The 14,378-nt window shown below is 37.0% G+C and overlaps 1 protein-coding gene and 1 long non-coding RNA gene across 2 annotated transcripts in view; both read right to left on the bottom strand.

Annotated features, from left to right (window-relative positions):
- Positions 1–14,378, bottom strand: part of LOC115210332 (ATP-binding cassette sub-family D member 2) — a 65,814-nt gene that overhangs the window by 28,577 nt on the left and 22,859 nt on the right. Inside the window, exons 2-3 of the mRNA XM_029778866.2 lie at positions 11,905–12,036; positions 4,622–4,802 (exon numbers count right to left, since the gene is read on the bottom strand). Coding sequence (XP_029634726.1) covers positions 4,622–4,802; positions 11,905–12,036 — 313 coding nt within the window. The remainder of the gene's footprint in view (positions 1–4,621; positions 4,803–11,904; positions 12,037–14,378) is intronic.
- On the bottom strand, positions 8,881–11,572 carry LOC118762854. Its single transcript, XR_004998596.1, has 3 exons — positions 9,996–11,572; positions 9,465–9,753; positions 8,881–9,223 (listed from the first exon to the last, which is right to left on the bottom strand). It is a non-coding gene; the product is annotated as an uncharacterized LOC118762854 (long non-coding RNA).

Genomic DNA, 14,378 nt, shown 5'->3' with positions numbered 1-14,378 from the left:
ATGCAAAACATCCAATTATAAGTTGATAATTAGTAGAAACTTACAAAAGTTTAAAGTGGTCAAAGACTTTTGCACACTATTGAGTATATATATATATATAAATTCATAAATGAGGGTGAAAAATTAAAATTAAATTTATAAATTTAATGATGCTGCAGTAAATATTATATGCAGTATTCGTTTCTACTAAGTCTTACCATATTTTTGGCGGGGAATCTGAATCATAACTATGTATGCAATCGATTAAACCGCATGGGTATTTGACGCTCGTGAGGATCTAATAAATTGTATCGAAGACTAACCGCCGCTGATGATTTATAGATAAATATGTTAGTAAAATTGCATATTATATTAATAATGAAACAATTGTTTGGGCTTAATCTATTTTTTCGTTGTATTTCACTTTCCTTACGTTAAATGTAATGTTATTTCTTATTGGAAACAACGTTTGGCGGGTATACCAGAAAAAGGAGCTATTTTTAGCACTAGAGTTAACCACTTAGCAGTAACTCTCTTATATTTAAGTATATATATACACACACACACATATATATATATATATATATATATATACATAGTGGAGGCGCAATGGCCCAGTGGTTAGGGCAGCGGACTCGCAGTCGGAGGATCACGGTTTCGATTCCCAGGCTGGGCGTTGTAAGTGTTTATTGAGCGAAAACACCTAAAAGCTCCACGAGGGTCCGGCAGGGGGTGGTGATCCCTGCTGTACTCTTTCACCACTCTTTCTTCTGTTGGCCTGCTCACTTACCCAGCGTGGTGGCGTCATTCAAAGGCTAAAACAATGCGAACGCATTGTGACCAGCGATGTGTAACAACATCTGATGGTCTGGTCGGTCACGTGATCATGTGATAATGAATATATAGGTATAAATTATTCAGGCAGTTATTGTATGAGCACTCAGCTATAATCCAGGTTCAGGTTAACCACATCAAGTTGAAATGAGCATCTAGGATTACTTAGGGTGAGCAATCTCACTATAAGTCATCCAAAGGGTAAATTCTGGGTTTGCTTTACTGGATTATGAATCCAAGACAATTTCAAGGAATACAGTGACTGGTACACCTGCATATTTTTTATTTTAATCTTTATTTTTAGAGTTAATTATACAGAATAATTGGTTTAGATATTACAGACGTGTGTTTATGCTGCGGAGAGAATTAACAGTTGTATTTGATGGTCTTTGGGAATATGCTGTACGTGAGAAGACCAGGCAGGACAAGTGAGCCCAGCCCACTTATGCATGCCTTTCCTCCCTTGGACACAAAGACCTGTTGAGGCAAGCGAAGTCGATATCGAACCTCATCCGAGGACAGGCACCCATGCCAACCCTCTTTGCTTGCGAAGACATGGTGGGGCAATCGAAATCGAATTGAACCAGCTAGGATCCCTGGTCTGGTGGTACGTAAAAAGCACTATCCGACTCGTGGCCAATGCCAGCGCTGCCTCAACTGGTTTCCGTGCCGGTGGCACGTAAAATACACCAATCCGACCGTGGCCGTTGCCAGCCTCGCCTGGCACCTGTGTAGGTGGCACGTAAAAAGCACCCACTACACTCACGGAGTGGTTGGCGTTAGGAAGGGCATCCAGCTGTAGAAACATTGCCAGATAAGACTGGAGCCTGGTGCAGCCTTCTGGCTTCCCAGATCCCCGGTCGAACCGTCAACCCATGCTAGCATGGAGAACGGACGTTAAACGATGATGATGATGATGATTTGTATCCAGCTATTTTCAACTAGGCCTCTTTATTCAAGGTCTCTCCACAAATGAGGTTTAAAGTGAGCTGAGTGTATTTGTGCATGGATAATGCATTTTGCTAGGTTACAACGATTTCAGATAAAAAAAAAAAGAAAGCGAAAAGGAAATTTAGAAACTTGATATGGCTATAAAAGTTACTGCATAGGTGACATCATTCTGACCTTTGGCTTAATTTCGAAACTGAGAGCCCTTGATCCTAAAGTATGCCAAAGTGTATTTCTCAATGTTTAGTACAACAGCTAGTGACTAAATGAGATTAAAATGTTATCAGGATAATATCTAGTTTGACTTTCAAATAGCAATCAATATTCTCATTGAACTAAAATACCTTTTTTTTTTATATAAATCATAGCAACGCATATAGGATGTAAAAACTTCATATAATCTAAAACTCAATTATGGAGAGAATTTTTGAAATTGCAATCATAAATAAGTTCCTCATACCACACGTATCTTATTCAATCTGATGGAATTTAATTTGATTTTATTTAATCTCATTTATTTAGTACCTAACTGTTGAACCAAACACTGAGAAATACACTTTGACCTACAATTGGGTCGAGAAGTCTCAGGTTCAAACTGAAGCTGAAGGTTGGACTGAGGTCAATGAAGCAGTAACTTTTATAGCCATATCAAGCTTCTAAATATCCCCTTCGCTTTCTGTTTTCTATCTAAAGCTATAGTAACCAAGCAAAATATGTGAGTCATGCCTAAATACACTCAGCTCACTTTAATCCACGTTTGGGGACAGACCTTGAACAAAGGTGCACAGGTGAAAATAGCTGGATGCAAATGCAACTGCTAATTACCTATGCACCAGAAACATGTGTCGGTCATATAAAAACCAATTATGAAAAATATGCAGATGTACCAGTCTCTGTATTAATTTTAATTGCCTTTTATACATACATACATATATATATATATATATATATATATATATATATATTATATATATATATATAATATTATTAGAGACAAAACCACTATTTTGCAAAACAAACAAGGAAAGACTTAATCAATACATAAAATTTTAATAAAAAGTCAAAAAAACCGCCACTACAATTGTTTCTTGTCTTGATCGACAATCTTCAGGTGGACTTCCAATAAGTCAGTTTCAAATTATGACTTCATAATTTGAAACTGACTTATTGGAAGTCCACCTGAAGATTAAGTCTTTCCTTGTTTGTTTTGCAAAATAGTGGTTTTGTCTCTAATAATATTATATAATATTTTACTATAAAATTGGATTTAATCCTAAATCTGATTTTTTTCCCTGTAAATTTGGATTTATTCCCTAATATTTATTATTATATTATTATTATATATATATATATATATAAAAGAGAGATTCTATCTGTTTGTCCCACAAAGTGAAACTAAAACCAGACACCATCTCTCTATGATTTTCTTTCTATGTCTCCTCTATTCTCTCTCCCCCTCTTTATTAACTGCCTGTCTGCCTGTCTCTCTGCCGTGCTATGCTACTTCAAAGAGATTCTGTCTCTTTGTCCCACAAAGTGAAACTAAAACTCTGCCATACTACTTCAGAACATTCTGTCTCTTTGTTGTCCCGCAAAGTGAAACTAAGACCAAACACCATCTCTCAATGATTTTCTTTCTTCTCTATCTGTCTATTTTCCCACTCTTTCTCTCTCTCTTTCTTATGACACATGGAGTAATAATAAATGGAACAGATACAAAATAGGTACAAAGGTTCAAGGTCATTCTGGTATTAAGTTTGGAACAACTGTTGGTGGATTATATACTCTACATCCAAACCAAAATGAATGCTTTCATCTGAGAATGCTTCTTCATGTAAAAAGAGGACCAACTTCATGGGAAAGTTTGAAACAAGTTGATGGTGAGATTTGCAAAACATATTGAGAAGCATGTTTCAAGATAGGTTTGCTTGCAAATAACCTGCTGCAATAGGAAGCTACATTAGAAGAAGCTTCAGTATAAAAACACCCAAGACTTTTAAGATGTCTTTTTGCTATTATTCTCAAAAATTGAGAAGTAAGTAATCCTGTTCAACTGTGGAATATGTTCAGAAATGGTGTTGCTGAAGATTTCAAGCATCAACTTCAGTTCAATAATCCTGAGCAAGATATTGGTTTCACTAATGCAGCTTTGATTGAAATAGAAGATCAAATTATTTCCATGGGAGGCAAACCTATATAGCAATACTAAATAACCTGGCATTAGAAGTCCATATACTTATGCCTCAGAAAAAGTATTAGTCAAGTACAGAGAGTAATAAAAGATGGAGATGCTTTCCATATTTATAAATACTTCCCCAAATAAAATTATACTTCATTTTTGAAGCGCCAACATACGCACTCCACTATGAGTGCATTGCATCTTCTAGCAGAAACTGCTGTAAGCCATTGAAGTTCATTAGGTAATACATGGTTCCCTTGTCATGCACACACACACAGCCTGCAAATATACAACATAGACATTCTCACACACCTGTGGCAGTATGCCATGCTTGAAATGAAGACCTATCAAGGTAAGCGAAATCAAAATCATGGCAGATACTGGTGGTCATACAACTGACACCCCTGCCGGTGGCATGGCACATAGAAGCACCCACTATACTCTCGGAGTGGTTGGCATTAGGAAGGCATCCAGCCATAGCAACCATACCAAAACAGACTGGAGTCTGGTGCAGCCCCGTTCAGCTTTTACCAGCCCTGGTCAAACTGTCCAACCCATGCCAGCATAGATGACAGACGTTAGAAGATGATGATGATGATGATGATGATGATGATGATGAATGTGATGATTGTGTATTATCAGATGGAAACAAAGAGAGAGGTGTGGAAAACAGGATCTTACCATCAGCCTTGATTCCTGTGGCAGTAATGATGGGTATTGCTGCCATCACCAAACCTGCAGCACTCCACACATACTTCATGAGGAACTGTTCTAGCATTATATACCACAAACGTTTCCGGAAAACGATATCCAAATGTAAAGCCAGAGATCGGTAGCACTGCTGTAAGGCACTGAGTTCAATCTAAAGGGAAAAAAATGGGGGGAAAAAAAACCCACTGTAGTAGAAAAACTTCATAATTGCTTTTACTTCCTATTTGCCTTGCTAATAAATATGAAGTGGTTCTGAAAATTTAAATAGACATGGCAGTGTGGTTAGAAGTTTGCTTCCCAACCACATGGTTTTGGGTTCAGTCCCACTCTTGTGATACCTTAAGCAAGTGTCTTCTACTATAGCCCTGTACTGACCCAAGTCTAGAGAATGGATTTTGGTAGATTTAGTAGATGGAAACTGAAAGAAGCCCTTCATGTATGAGAGTATGTGTGTGTGTATATATACACATATGTATGTATGTATGTGTGTGTGTGTGTGTATCTTTGTGTTTCTTCCCACCCACCACTTAACAACAGGTGTTGGTCTGTTTACATCCCTGTAACTTAGCAGTTTAATAGAAGAGACTGAAAGAATAAGTATAAGGCTTTAAAAAAAAAGTACTGATGTTGATTCATTTGACTTAAACCCTTCAGGATGATTTGACTAAAACCCTTCAAGATTCATTTGACTAAAACCCTTCAAGCTAGGTCGCAGTACAATGACCAAAACAAGTAAATGAGAAAAGATTTCCACACGAGTTATTAGAACAAATTTCTTCACTGAGGGAAAAGAAACTCTTACTATTTACTGTTGGTCACTGAAAGGTCAAGTAAGAGTTACATCTGTTTTCTTAACTAAGTAAATTGAATCAAGTAAATTTGTATCACAAGGATAAGACTGTGATCATGGCAACAGTTTGAATATGTGACAATGCAGTCCCTTTTATTAAATCAACATTAACAATTTACGACATTTTCTATTTTATAACTTTGGCACAATCCACATTAACCCTTTTGATACTAACTCACCCGAGACCACCAGTGGCTCTATGGTACAAACATCTTATTTTCAAGAGTTCTGAATTAAAATCTTCCAACAGAACTTAGTATTTAATTTATGAACCAAACACCAATTAATACCGACAATGTTATTTTCATTATTTTCAAAATTAATTGAAGGAAAGACAGAGCATCTCAACAGAAATATGGTAACAAAAGAGTTAAAGAGAACATGAACATACTATCTTCAGCATATGGGACACGAGGATACTGTTTTGCATTATGAAGGACACAAAAGCACTATCTGCATTAAGGCAAGTTGTCTGTGTGTGCGTTGTGTAAACTACTTCTACTCCTACAATTTTCAACTGAATTTCACCAAATTTGACATGTGTACTCTCTTTGACTTAGGACACTTTTTCTTATAATTTTTTCCTTGAAATTCCACGCCAACCATCATAAATAGACTACTCTCAATTCACCTAGGATTTGGCTTGAGCCAGCGAAAAAACGTGACACACACCCAACTGGAAAAAATCAATACTTTACTTCATCAGCCGTGGCAAGCTCTTATCGACTGCTTGCACAGTACTGCCAGCAGTATTCATTTGCGAGTTACGATTTGCCTCTGCTTCCACTTGAGCACTTTTTTTCATATAATTATTCCAAATTAAAATAGCCACTTCAAAACTCCTACCCAAAATGAAAAATCCTTAATTCGGTCTGTTTGATTAACATTTTTGCGGTGAATGTGTAGCACCCAAAAAATAGTAAAATGTAGTTGGCAAAAATGTTAATAAAACAGACCGAATTAAGGATTTTAATTTACTATATAGGGTTGAGAAACACTATCTAGATTATAACATTGTATAAATTATATGGGACAGGGTACACAACCTATATAATAGGAAGAACAGAGACACTATCTACAATATCTGGGCTAAAGAGACTTATATAGATTACAGGGACACTGTCTACATTAAAGGAGACAGAAGAACTCTACTTCTGGCATTACTGAAATAGAGAGGTGGTTCCTGTAACCTTTCTGTTAAATGTAATGCTTATTTATTCACACTGTTTTGAATTAATCATGCATTATCTCGTCGTGTAAAGTGTTTGATGATGTGATTGTTCATATTTAAAATGACATCGTAGGGTAGGTGTGAGGGAAAAGATTTGGCCAGTTTGAACATAAAGCAGATTAAATATTTTGACCAGACATGGTTAGTTTAAATTCTAAAAGGTTAAAGTTTTGACCAAACCATAAAAAATGTAATAGTGATCAGAGATAGATAAGAGTGTAATGGTGTCTTAACTCTTTTGGTACCAACCCACATGAAACTGCTTCTGGTCCTTTGATAAAAACTGCCTGTTTAAAGAGATCTAAATTAACTCTTTTGCTATCAACCAACCTGAGACTGTCTCTGATCCTTATTATTTATTTATGCGCCCTTTTCAAGCCTAGCCAGGCTCATGGGCCCGGTTTCCTGGTTTCTGTGGCGTATGTGTTCCCCCCAGCTGGACGGGATGCCAGTCCATCACAACGTTACTCAAGAAACAGGAAGAAAGAGTGAGAAAAAGTTGGGAGAAAGACTACAACAGGGGTCGCCACCACTCCCTGCTGGAGCCTCGTGGAGCTTTTAGGTGTTTTCTTTCAATAAACACACACAATGCCCGGTCTGGGAATCGCAACTGCAATCTTCCAACTGCCCTAACCACTGGGTCATTGCACCTCCACATCCTACAGTAAAAAACTACCTTTTTTACAGTGATCTAAATAAAAACCTTTCATCAAAATCTTATGTTAATTTATGTCCCAAAGTTATCTTCAGAATTAATTGAAACAAAGGATGTGCGTTTCAATAGAAATAGGGTAACAAAAGGATCAAATTAGGGTCAAACTTTCATGTTAATTTATATTCCAAACACCAGCTTAATAACAACAGTCATTGTACTCAATGCTCCATTATGCTCAAAATCATTTGAAACAAAGGCTGTATATTTAAATAGAAAGATGGCAGAAAAACGGCTACGGAAGATGAATTTGTGTAATAAGGTGATTTAAAAAAAATATTGAAACTACTAAATGCAGGGAGGAAGAAAATCTGCACATAGTCAAGGATCAGTTTACAAATCTGTTCTTCCTCAAGATCTTCAGAAATGTAAAAAAAACTGTCATTATTATATCTGTAAGAAAGAGGGGAAAGTAAGGGTTGTAAGGGGATTGATCACAGAGTAGCTGGATCAAGGCTAACTTGGGAATGGGATGGAAGCACTCTGTCAGTTACGACGATGAGGGTTCCGGTTGATCCGAATCAACGGAACAGCCTGCTCGTGAAATTAACGTGTAAGTGGCTGAGCACTCCACAGACACGTGTACCCTTAACATAGTTCTCAGGGATATTCAGCGTGACACAGAGAGTGACAAGGCCGGCCCCTTGAAATACAGGTACAACAGAAACAGGAAGTAAGAGTGAGAGAAAGTTGTGGTGAAAGAGTACAGCAGGGATCACCACCATCCCCTGCCGGAGCGTCGTGGAGCTTTTAGGTGTTTTTGATCAATAAACACTCACAACGCCCGGTCTGGGAATCAAAACCACGATCCCATGACCGCGAGTCCGCTGCCCTAACCACTGGGCCATTGCGCCTCCACTGAACTTGCGAATAAACAACAACAAAAAATTAAGACAACAGAATACTGGAAGAGCAAGAGCAATACTTACCATTTTACAACTGATCTTATGTTTTGACACAAAGACTGAATATTATAGCTAAACATCTCACTTGTCTATGTTCTGTGAGAATTCTGATACAAAATAATAATAATAATAATAAAATCTAACTGCAAATAAAATAAACAAAATCAAATGGGATTGAAAAGACTGAATGTAACTGAAGTAGTAAGACAGGCAGGTAAGTGCAAAGGTAAATACTGTATTGATGTTGTCAGCTAAAAGGTTACAAGTACCAAAGGCCCTCTCTCTAGGGATGGACCAACAGAAGAAAATGGAGACATTTCTATAGCTTAATAAGTTAGGTGATTGTAATGAAATAGAACTATGTTGCTAGGGAAAGGGTTAATACAACAGTAGGGAGTGGGTACCATCAAACTGTCACTGCAGAATGGAATCAATAGAACAGAGCAAGGCGAACTCTAGCGATATCTAAGAAATACAGCAAACTAAAAACTTACCTTAAACAAGACAATATAGTCCCCTACATACCTGATGGAATGAAACACAAGAGCCATAATAAATAAGGGAGAGAAAAACTTTTTCATTAAATAAGATTTGCAGCAGATGAACTGGAAATATATTAGTTACTATCTGATAGTTACTGTAGTTTACTAATTGTATCGTAGTTACTGTCTTTTAATTACTATTGAACCATTTTCAGATAGTCAAAATGAATAGATAAAAGAATGATAATGGGGCCTAGATGTAGAGTTGTTATAAGATAGCAACAATATATGAGATCTTCCTATGGGGAGGAAATTTGTTAAAACACTTAAATGGACAATATTATACCTACCTTAAATCAGAATAATTATGTAGTGCTGCTTATTACCAATTTCTTTACTACCCACAAGGGGCTAAACACAGAGAGGACAAACAAGGACAGACAAACGGATTAAGTCAATCATATCGACCCCAGTGCGTAACTGGTACTTATTTAATCGACCCCAAAAGGATGAAAGGCAAAGTCGACCTCGGCGGAATTTGAACTCATAACGTGATGGCAGACGAAATATGGCTACACATTTCACCCGGTGTGCTAACATTTCTGCCAGATTGCCGCTTTTGCTGCTTATTACCATTTTACCTAAATCATAACCACATCTCAAAGCAGTATATTTAGGTCATAGTGCAAAATATCTAAGTTGTACTGCAGCAGCTTATCAACTTGTCACATAACAAGCAGACATAGGTTACAAAAGCCACACTGTGGCACATGTAAGTCATACAAGTTACACTGCAATACACAGAGGTCACAGGAGTCACACAGTTGTACACCTGGATTGTTCCAGTCAAAATTCAGTGCTCTTATGTCACACTGTCCATACTGCAGTATACTTAGGTTAGAGCAGTCACTCTGAAATATACCTCTTTCTTTATTACCCACAAGGGGCTAAACATAGAGGGGACAAACAAGGACAGACAAATGGATTTAGTCAATTACATCGACCTCAGTGTGTAACTGATACTTATTTAATCGACCCCGAAAGGATGAAAGGCAAAGTTGACCTCGGCAGAGTTTGAACTCAGAACATAATGGCAGACAAAATACAGCTAAGCATTTCACCCGGAGTGCTAACGTTTCTGCCAGATCGCCGCCTTAAATATACCCCATTTATATCAGTCATACTCAAGCACACCTGGATCATGAACTTTGGTCTGAGGTCAATTTGTCATAGTGTGCCAAAATAGTGATATGAGGCATGGTTAGTCTATTTTATAGTCAATAATGTCATAAATATATTTATATCAATGTTGTAGATACCGATACAGTATTTAGAAATAGTAGAACAGTACAAAGAAAACAGCTAAGTGGATATAGCACTAAGCTTTGAGTCTATAGGTCTCAAGTTCAAACCCTCTTTGCTTGTATATAGGAGAAAGTTATTTAATTCAACATTTCACCATCAAGTGAAACCCACACTGGAATACTGTTTATCAGGAACAGTGCTGCTGCTATATATACACACAGCTTGATCAAATCCCCCAAATGGTTACCCAAATGATTGGCATGGAGTTACTCATCATCTCACCAACATACTCCAATCATTGTTTCACAGATGTAATCTCTGTTCACTTTACCTTTTCTAGTTATTTCAGTTGTCTCAGAGCTGGCTGTTCTTGTGCTACATCCACTCAAACTCACTTATCTTTCCTCCTCTCTTCCTCCATACAGTGTTCACCCACAACTCCAGGCTCTACACCAACCATTATTCTCAATCTTTCCAGAAAATCAACCCTCAAGAGATCCATCTTTATGTCATTTTTTTTTCTGCACTTGTTTAAGATGTACATCACCCACATCAATCTCACTGGTTTTGGAGAGCCCACAAAGGCCATGGTTACAAGCCATTCCTTCCAACCAAAAACCATGAAAGCAACAATTACAAGATCATCAGGAAATGTTTCTGGGATATACTGACACCTAAGCAAAGAGTTATCTCTTATCTTCTTAACCCTTTCATTACCAACCCAGCTGAAACCAGCTCTGGCTCTGTAATACAAATGTCATGTTTTCATAGGTTTTGAATTAAAATCTTCCACCAAACCTTAGTCATAATTTATGTTCCTAACACCAGCTGAATGATAACAAAGTTATTTTACTAAATTCTTAGTTATATCTAAAGTAATTGAAAGAAACACAGAGCATCTCAAAATAAATACAGTAATGAAAGGGTTAATGTAAATGTCTTCTAAGTCCCCAAGGAGGCTTTTAAGAGTTGATACTTGAAACATTTGTGTGGAGCTGATGAGATAAATTTCTCCCTAGTTTGATGCTAGCTTATTGCAAATAACATTCCTAACAGCTGGACAATATGAAGCAATGCAGAATTAAGTACTCGGCTCAAAACACTTGAAGCAGATTCAAACTTATTACTATTATTATTATTAATATTATTATTAATGGAGAGGTAATCTAATACCTTAACTACTCAGTCATCTTCATTCTACATCCTTTTAAAGCCATCAAACCAAAGTTAAACAGCAACCCTTAGAAGTCCCATGAGGAGGCTAGACAAGATATTTCTTTATATTTTCGATGACATAAAAGTTTGATAGTCACAGGTATACTCTTTTACTTGTTTCAATCATTTGACTGCGGCCATGCTGGAGCACCGCCTTTAATCGAGCAACTCGACCCTGGAACTTATTCTTTTGTAAGCCCAGTACTTATTCTATCGGTCCCTTTTTGCTGAACCGCTAAGTAACGGGGACATAAACACACCAGCATCAGTTGTCAACCAATGCCAGAGGGACAAACACAGACACACAAACACACACACGCATACATATATATATATATATATATATACACATATATACGACGGGCTTCTTTCAGTTTCCGTCTACCAAATCCACTCACAAGGCTTTGGTTGGCCCGAGGCTATAGTAGAAGACACTTGCCCAAGGTGCCACGCAGTGGGACTGAACCCGGAACCATGTGGTTGGTAGACAAGCTACTTACCACACAGCCACTCCTGTGCCTATGTTAGGTTAAAAATGGTATGTTATACTTACATTATGGCCACCATAGAAAGCTATCTCTTCAGCATTACTGATCACCCTGGAGTGCATGTAACGTAGCTCTCCTTTACATTTTGCCTCTTCAGCAGCTAACTTTCCAAACCGAGGGGACACTGCTCTCAGAACCTGAAGATAAGTTAGAAAGAAGAACATTATATTGAAACTAGAAACAAAAGCAAACAATAAAAAATTCAGGATTTAACCCTTTAACATTCAGATTTCTCCGTCAAATGTAATGCTTATTTATTCACACAGATTTGATTATGCATTATCTCTTAGCTTTGAGATTTCACTGATGTGATTGTTTATTTTTAGAATGATATTATAGGGTAAGTGTGAGAGATCAGATTTGTCTGGTATTAACATAAAATATGTGGAGTGTTTTGGCTGGATGTGACCCGTTTAAATACTAAAGGTTTAAAGTTCAAGCATAAAACTGCACAGAAAAGCAGAAAAAAAAGTGAAGTTGTTGTCTGATGACTCAAACCTAAGATTAAAACTATTCCGTATTTTATCATTGTGGTTTTATTTTCAAATGTAAATGTAAGATGTTCATTTTTTGGTTTGTTTTTAACATAGGATAATGTGATTAGAGGGAGATTTAGCAGCTATTTCTAGCAGATTAAATGACCATAGAGAGGCTCTTTTCCATATCATCTTCTGAGTTTCTAATAGTAGTAATATTACTAGCCAAATACAGGAGAGAATTGGTGATCTTCCAGCTGGACTTGATACTGTCTCACCAATAATCATCACTTTTGTCTTTACATTACTAATGCAAAAAAAAAAGAACTATCTCTGAGTTGCTGATATTGAGATATGTCTTAAATTACCATATATGTGGTACTAAGAGGTACCACAACATCAGCAAAGTCAAGATCTGTGAATCTTCTTTGCTTCACTTTTGATACCATATGCTGAATCCTCATGAACTTCTCAACTGCCTAGAAAATTCTTATAAGTTCCAATCTTGATATATTTTTATTAAAATGTGGTTTCCAAGTTTCCTTTTTTTAATGAAGATTTCAACTACACACTAATCAGAAAACTAAATTTTTTTCATTGCGACAAAATTTTTTTTACATCTTACACTTGTATCCCCTTTCTTCTATTGTTTCCTTGCAATGCACTCTCTCCTTTTCTCTCTTACTCTCTCTCCTTCCATCTCTTCTTTATTTACTGCTTCTATCCTGTTAGTCTTTCTACTTCTATGTCACCATAACCTTTTCTCTCTCACTCTTATCCACTTACTATTTTTCTGTTTTTCCAACATCTTGCTCCCTTTGGTCTCAGCCTTTTTTCTCTCATTGTACCCCATCCCTTTTTATTCTTTTAATACTTTTCATCGTTCCCCAGAACACTTTGTTACATTTACTTTGTTCCTAGTCATGCTATCGCTCTCTTTCTCTCTACCACTTTTATTCAATTGTTTTTGTTAAAAAGCACCAAATTATGGCCGTTTGCCAGCCTCCTCTGGCCCCTATGCTGGTGGCACGTAAAAAGCACCCACTACTTACGGAGCAGTTGGTGTTAGGAAGGGCATCCAGCTGTAGAAACACTGCCAGATCAGACTGGAGCCTAGTGCAGCCTCCTGACTTCCCAGACCCTGGTCAAACCGTCCAACCCATGCTAGCATGGAAAACGGACGTTAAATGATGATGATGATTATGATGATGATAGGTGTTAATAACATTTTAGGAATACTTTAAGAATATCAGTGAAAGCTTTTACACTACATACATTAATCATATCATAATCACTCAGAAATTTTTCATTTCAAGTTTACTACAAGCAAACATAACATACAGTAGCAGAAAACCACCCAGATGGCAGTGTTTTTGCTAGTATTTAGAATTCAAAATAAAACACTTCAGTTTTCCGTCAACAATTTAGATACTAATAGTCTGATATTTCTACACAAGGCCTGAGATAATGGCTAGTGTAAGAGTGATGACATTTTCATAATGATATGAAATGAAATCTAAGCCTGTCAGTCCATCGCGAAAAACTATGACAAATGTGAAAGAAATGCAGCTAATTTTATACATACATACACACACACATAGACACACACACACACACATACATATGTATAAATATATATGCACATTGGGTGTTCTAGTTAAATTTGATGATTTTTCATGTTTCTCTTTTTGAGAACAACTTGATGTATTGGTGAACAGTCAAAAGTGTTAGAGAGCATAGAGATGAAAGTTGTGATTGAGAAAAACTTAGCTGACATGGAGGACTGGAAACCATCTGAATATTGAGAAATAGTTACCAGTATCATGATGATTCATGCCAAGTCTCAAAATGCCAACCTCACCATTACTGGCTGAATGTTCTGTGATCAATGAAAAGGGTCTACGATGTGACATGGACATCATGAAAGTCAAGTGCCCGAAAATTGTGATGGTTTTTGGATGTGTCTCCTGTGAGGGTGACATGATGCTGCCCCCAATCTTTGA

The sequence above is a fragment of the Octopus sinensis genome, linkage group LG4, assembly GCF_006345805.1.
Source record: "Octopus sinensis linkage group LG4, ASM634580v1, whole genome shotgun sequence".
Taxonomy (NCBI): Eukaryota; Metazoa; Mollusca; class Cephalopoda; order Octopoda; family Octopodidae; genus Octopus; species Octopus sinensis.
This window is presented reverse-complemented; position numbering and strand designations above follow the sequence as displayed.